The sequence below is a fragment of the Lithobates pipiens genome, unplaced genomic scaffold (genome assembly GCF_037356315.1).
Source record: "Lithobates pipiens isolate NorthernLeopardFrog02 unplaced genomic scaffold, aLitPip1_a1.2 Scaffold_37, whole genome shotgun sequence".
Lineage (NCBI taxonomy): Eukaryota > Metazoa > Chordata > Amphibia > Anura > Ranidae > Lithobates > Lithobates pipiens.
In genome coordinates this window covers 3,683,999-3,691,210 of record NW_027507825.1, presented here as the reverse complement: position 1 = coordinate 3,691,210, position 7,212 = coordinate 3,683,999, and the positions used below count along the sequence as shown (strand labels likewise).

The 7,212-nt window shown below is 49.5% G+C and overlaps 1 protein-coding gene across 3 annotated transcripts in view; it reads right to left on the bottom strand.

The window, feature by feature from the left end:
• Positions 1-223: 223 nt before the first annotated feature.
• The window catches only part of UNC79 (unc-79 subunit of NALCN channel complex), a 272,784-nt gene continuing 265,795 nt past the window's right edge, over positions 224-7,212 (bottom strand). For all 3 annotated transcript variants that reach the window (XM_077466667.1, XM_077466665.1, XM_077466666.1), the window contains 2 exons: positions 4,925-4,966; positions 224-2,116 (listed from right to left, as the gene is read on the bottom strand). In XM_077466667.1, the coding sequence (XP_077322793.1) occupies positions 1,916-2,116; positions 4,925-4,966 (243 nt within the window). In that variant the 3' untranslated portion in view covers positions 224-1,915. The remainder of the gene's footprint in view (positions 2,117-4,924; positions 4,967-7,212) is intronic.

Genomic DNA, 7,212 nt, shown 5'->3' with positions numbered 1-7,212 from the left:
CAACATGGATCAGGTGACCTCATGACCTCAACTGAACTGGGCCATCAGACGGGTCCCTTCAACATGGATCAGGTGACCACATGACCTTGACTGAACTGGGTCATTAGACGGGTCCCTTCAACATGGATCAGGTGAACTCATGACCTCATGACCACATGACCTCGACTGAACTGGGCCATCAGACGGGTCCCTTCAACGTGGATCAGGTGACCACATAACCACATGACCTCGACTGAACTGGGTCATTAGACGGGTCCCTTCAACATGGATCAGGTGACCTCATGACCACATGACCTCGACTAAACCGGGCCATCAGACGGGTCCCTTCAACGTGGATCAGGTGACCACATGACCTCAACTGAATTGGGCCATCTGACGGTCCCCTTCAACATGGATCAGGTGACCACATGACCTCGACTGAATTGGGCCATCAGACAGGTCCCTTCAACGTGGGTCAGGTGACCTCATGACCACATTCCCTCGACTGAACTGGGCCATCAGACAGGTCCCTTCAACGTGGATCAGGTGACCACATGACCTCGAATGAATTGGGCCATCAGACGGGTCCCTTCAATGTGGATCAGGTGACCTCATGACCACATTCCCTCGACTGAACTGGGCCATCAGACGGGTCCCTTCAACGTGGATCAGGTGACCACATGACCTCCAATGAATTGGGCCATCAGACGGTCCCCTTCAACATGGATCAGGTGACCTTCATGACCACATAACCTCGACTGAACTGAGCCATCAGAAGGTCCCTTCAACATGAATCAAGTGACTTCATGGCCTCGACTGAACTGGGCCATCAGATGGTCCCTACAACATGGATGGATCAGGTGACCACATGACCACCACAGCCTTGGTCCACATCTATGTGTGCGCGGCTAGGACAGACCAGTCATTTCAATGGGCTGCCATACACACAAAGAAAGTCGCAGACCCTCTTGCAAAATCACGCTGCACCAAACTAATAACCACCCCCCTCCGCACGTCTGCGAAAGGGCAAAGAGTTTCTACGTGCGTTGGGGAAACCCTGCACACAATTTTGCACGCATTTGCGACCCGCATAGATGTGAACCGAGTCTGATGCAAAACTCATCGTAAAGCAGCGACTATTTTCACCGGAATTTCGATTTAAGAAAAATCGCACTTCTTTGGCATTTTATAGGTTCTCACGTAGAGTTGCGTCGTTTTCCTGCATTCGATGTTCATTTGTAGCGTAGATCAAGCGCCGGGTCATCGGGTTTTTGCCGACTTCAACCGTGTGGACGACCGTTCTGACCTCTTTGCGTCGCACGTCTCTGTGCGCAGTGAGGCCCTATTGAGGGGCGTCAGCAAAACGGCCCCCAACACAGCACTTTGCACGTGTTGAACGTATGCGCCCCGAAAGCGAAGGTCCAATCAACGCCTTTCTAAGCAAACCTTAATTAGACTAAAATAAAAAAAATACATTGTTTTAGGTCTCTTCCTATGCCACATACTCCCAACACTCTTGCTGCTCCCAATGTGTTATGGGACGTGTAGTTCCTCACTTGTGTGGGCATGTTCTTCCCTGCCCATTGCTAGGTAAAATGAAGGGGAAGAAGGATTGGAGCAGTCAGGTGACTGCGACTTTTTGATATATTTTACAGAATTTATAGATGTTTAGAAGGGGGGGGGGGGGCATTGAAATAGTAAGTATTGGGCTCACTGGAGTTTCCCTTTAACAAATGTAGGGTCCTAGCAACCCTCAACTTCCACTCCAAACTAAACTCATAGCTTTGCATGAGGAAACCTTTTGAAAGCACCAAAAATAGGTGGTTTTTTTTTTTGGGGTTATCCTCCTTAATAAACCTCTAATACCCATCGGGCCGCCAGCCAGCGGCGTTTACGCATGTATTTTATACTTTGGTTCCACAACGACCATCGAACGTTACAGAGGATAAAATTGGGAGGCCGCCTCCGAAGACTGGATCTCCACCTGAGCCATCTTGAACTGGGTGCACTGGAGCCACTTCCGCAGGACGGCCGAGTTGTGAGCGAACTGCGCCGAGCCTTGCAGCATCCGCAGGTTCTGCTGGTTGGCGTTGTTCTGGATCGCGTGGAGGCGGAGCTGTAGCCCGGCTGATAAATGCTGCAGGAAAAGTAAATAAGTTGAGACACAGATTGACGTATTTCACTACCAAAAGGGTTCATTTTCATGCTTTTTAAGGCCCAACTCTGGGCTAATATTTTTTCTTTTATTGCTAGTTGGCTTTAAAGAATATTAATTTTAACCAATTAAAGATTTTTTTTTTTGGAGGATCTTATGCTATGCCTGTGGGCTCTCTGTTTCATTTAGGGCTGGTTGACACGGGGATTGTATGGGAACACATGCATTTCTGTGCAGTTACCAGGACCCGGGTCTGAAACTGGGATGTCTGCTACGTGTGGCAGTGTCCCTTCTTGGCGAGCCCCGTGGGATTCTGGACAGCTCCCTGGACAGTTCCTTGAAGGCTTTTGCCTTGAACCTTGTTTATCTTGAATCTTGAACCCTTTGTTCCTCCCATAAACTTCCTATTTAATTCATGCCTTTACATGTTTCTGTTCACCAGATTATTGTGCTCTCTCCAGCCAATATCTTACTCCTTTCACTCCTGCTGCCACTTGTATCTTTACTACCACTGGTTACCGACATTTGGTTTGTTCCGTGACTATGCTCCCGCTTGATCCCAACCTGCAATCAATTGTTACCAACTTTTGGCTTGTTCAAAGATTACGCTTCTACATGATTCCAACCTGCAAGCACTTGTTACCAACCTTTGGCTTATTCCTCTACTACGCCTCTGCTTGATCCCAACGGCAACCACTCATTGTCGACCTTTGGCTTGTTCCTCAACTACACTTCTGCTTGATCCCAAGTTGCAACTCCTAACTGTCAACCTTTGGCTTGTTCCTTGACTATGCTTCTGCTTGATCCCAATCTGCAACCACTTGTTGTCGACCTTTGGCTTGTTCCTCAACTATGCTTCTGTTTGAGCCCAACCTGCAACCACTCATTGTCAACCTTTGGTTTGTTCCTCGACTATGCCTCTGTTTGATCCCAACCTGCAACCCCTAGCTGTCAATCTTTGGCTTGTTCCTCGACTATGCTTCTGCTTGATCCCAATCTGCAACCACTTGTTGTTGACCTTTGGCTTGTTCCTCAACTATGCTTCTGTTTGATCCCAACCTGCAACCCCTAGCTGTAGACCTTTGGCTTGTTCCTCGAATACACTTTTGCTCAATTCCAATCTGCAACCACTCGTTGTCAACCTTTGACTTGTTCCTCAACTACGCCTCTGCTTGAATCCAACCTGCAACCCCTAGCTGTCAACCTTTGGCCTTTTCCTCAACTACGCCTCTGCTTGATCCCAACCTGCAACCACTCATGGTCGACCTTTGGCTTGTTCCTCAACTATGCCTCTGCTTGAATCCAACCTGCAACCCCTAGCTGTCAACCTTTGGCTTTTTCCTTGACTACGCTTCTGCTTGATCCCAACCTGCAACCACTTGTTATCAAGCTTTGGCTTGTTCCCCAACTATGCTTCTGCTTCATCCCAACCTGCAACCCCCTAGCTGTCGACCTTTTTGCTTGTTCCTTGACTATGCCTCTGCTTGATCCCAACCTGCAACCACTCGTTGACGACCTCCGGCTTGTTACCCAACTACGCTTCTACTTGATCCCAACCTGTAACCACTTATTACCAACCTTTGGCTTGTTCCACGAGTACGCTTCTGCTTGATCCCTACCTGCTATAACTGCTACTGGACCCCTGCTTGCTCACCTCCTGGTGGGGCGTTTCCGAGGACTGCGACCTGGTACTAACACACAGCAAAACCCATTCCCACCATCAGGAGAACATTGCTTGAATCCAACCTGCAACCCCTAGCTGTCAACCTTTGGCTTTTTCCTTGACTACGCCTCTGCTTGATCCCAACCTGCAACCACTCATGGTCGACCTTTGGCTTGTTCCTCAACTACGCTTCTGCTTGATCCCAACCTGCAACCACTTGTTATCAAGCTTTGGCTTGTTCCTCAACTATGCTTCTGCTTGATCCCAACCTGCAACCCCCTAGCTGTCGACCTTTGGCTTGTTCCTTGACTACACCTCTGCTTGATCTCAACCTGCAACCACTCGTTGTCGACCTCCGGCTTGTTCCCCAACTACGCTTCTACCTGATCCCAACCTGTAACCACTTATTACCAACCTTTGGCTTGTTCCACGAGTACGCTTCTGCTTGATCCCTACCTGCTATAACTACTACTGGACCCCTGCTTGCTCACCTCCTGGTGGTGCGTTTCCGAGGACTGCGACCTGGTACTAACACACAGCAAAACCCATTCCCACCATCAGGAGAACACGGGTTAGTGCTTAGACCCCGCACCTCAGGTGAGCCCGTGTCATCCAACCGGGGTGACCTGCTTCTGTACTTGTCCAGCTGGTCGGTGGGAGCCTCTCTGCTGCTATAGCTACTGGTCTCCGAGACTGGCTCCTAACTTTGACAGCGGTGCATTTCGACAACCCATTCATTTGAATGGGCTGCAGAACACATCAAACCGCGTAGTAGTGCTGCTGCGGTACTATGCGATTTGACACCCGCAAGCGCACAGCGTTTTGCGATCTGCATTTGGGTGCCATTAATAATACATTGGCACCCGCGTGCAGATTGTAAGGGAAGCGTGTCCGAACGCAGTGCGGGAGACTCACACGGAAGGCGCCTTGTACTGGTGTGAAGTGACCCTCACCGAGATAAAAGAAAAACGTTGGAATGTGTACAACGATCGTCATATCAGCAGTAATAACGCTGATTGTCTTCTGAGACTACGCTGTCACCGAACGATTAGCAGATATCACAGCCTATGACAGACATACACATTGAGTTGCTTGATCGTGTCAGAGGATCCCATCTGCACACTCACCTTGATGTTGGATTGGATCATCGGTAACCACATAGGGATCAGCTTAAAAGAAAAAAGAAAGTTAGCAAACTGAGATCACAACGCACCGTCGCGATCACAACTGTCTGAAAAGGAAACAGCCTTCTGGTAGCCACACACGTTTCAATATTTGTGAACTGATTTAACAATTCAAACTCAATTCGGAGTCGATCAGCCAGGGGCGAAAAATGTATTGATCGTTTAGCATCAATTGGCAGCACCGAGATGCTTTGCTCACGAATACGATCGTATTTCAGTCAATCAGATTATGAGATTACATGGATGGGATCAATGATTTCTGATTGTAAGGAAACCTCCGGTCACATCATACCCTTTCATTCCATACCATCAGCATTGTAATAACAATACAAAAACAATAGTTATTAACGACAATCCAAAATACACCGATCGGCCAGAGCATTCTGACCTACCGACAGGTAAAGGGAATAACATGGATTGTCTGGATACAATGGCATCTGAAAAGTGGGTGGGATATATTAGGCAGCGAGTGAACATGTTGCCCCTGAAGTTGGTGTGTTGAAAGCAGAAAAAAAAAATGAACAAGTGTAAGGATTGGAGGGACTTTGACAAGGAACAAATTGTAATGTCTAGACGACGGGGTCAGAGCAACTCCAAACCTACAGCTTTTGTGGGATATTCCCGGTCTGCAGTGGTCAGGACCGACCAAAAATGGTCCAAGGAAGGGAAACCGGCCAACCGGGGATAGGGTGATGGGTGGCCAAGGCTCACTGATGGAGGTGGGGAGGGAAGGCTCATTGATGGAGGTGGGGGAGGGCTCATTGATGGAGGTGGGGGAGGGCTCATTATTGGAGGTGGGGGGAGACTCACTGATGGAGGTGGGGGGGCTCACTGAAGGAGATGGAGAGGGAACGCTCATTGATGGAAGTGGGAGAGAAAACTCATTGATGGAGGTGGGGGGGGGCTCAGTGATGGAGGTGGGGGGCTCACTGATGGAGGTGGGGGGCTCACTGATGGAGATGGGGGGCTCACTGATGGAGATGGGGGGCTCACTGATGAATATGGAGAGGGAACACTCATTTATGGAAGTGGGGGAGGGGAGGCTCACTGATGGAGATGGGGGGGGGGGCGACTCACTGATGGAGGTGGGGAGGCTCACTGATGGAGATGGGGGGTTGACTGATGGAGATGGGGGGGTTCACTGATGGAGCTGGGGGGGTTCACTGATGGAGCTGGGAACACTCATTGATGGAGGTGGGGGAGGCTCATTGATGGAGCTGGGGGGGTTCATTGATGGAGATGGGGGGGCTCATTGATGAAGATGGAGAGGGAACGCTCTTTGATTGAGGTGGGGGGGACTCACTGATGGAGGTGGGGGGCTCATTTATGAAGATGGAGAGGAAACACTCATTGATGGAAGTTGGGGAAGGGAAGGTCCATTGTTGGAGGTGGGGAGCGATGGGCTCATTGTTGGAGGTAGGGGGGGGGGACTCACTGATGGAAATGGGGGGGCTCATTGATGAATATGGAGAGGGAAGGCTCATTGATGGAAGTGGGGGAAGGGAAGGCTCATTGTTGGAGGTGGGGAGCAATGGGCTCATTGATGGAGGTGGGGGGGACTCACTCATGGAGGTGGGGTGAGACTTACTGATAGAGGTGGGGGGGCTAACTGATGGAGATGGGGGGCTCATTGATAGAGGTGGGGGGTCTCATTGATGGAGGTGGGGGGTCTCATTGATAGAGGTGGGGGGTCTCATTGATAGAGGTGGGGGGGCTCATTGATGAAGATGAAGACGGAATGCTCATTGATGGAAGTGGGGGAAGGGAGGGCTCATTGATGGAGGTGGGGGGGCTCATTGATGGAGGTGGGGGGGCTCATTGATGTAGATGGGGGGCTCATTGATGAAGATGGAGAGGGAATGCTCATTGATGGAAGTGGGGGATGGGAAGGCTCGGTGTTGGAGGTGGGGGGCTGGATCATGTAGTCCGATCCAATAGAAGAGCTACTGGAGCTAAAATTGCTAAAAAAGATGAATGGTTCTGATAGAAAGATGTCAGAACACACAGAGCATCGCAGTTTGTTGTCTGGACTGATAACTGATCACATGTGCAGCATCATGGCAGTTGACTTGAAGATCAAACAGAGGTTAAGATGGCAGCCTCCTTGGCTGAAAAGGATAGAAGGGTTTAGTTCCACTTTAAATGTAACCAAAAATTAACAATATTTTATCTTTGTGATTCATACAACTGAATGGAAAAGATAAGGGAACACTTTATTTGGCATTAAATCT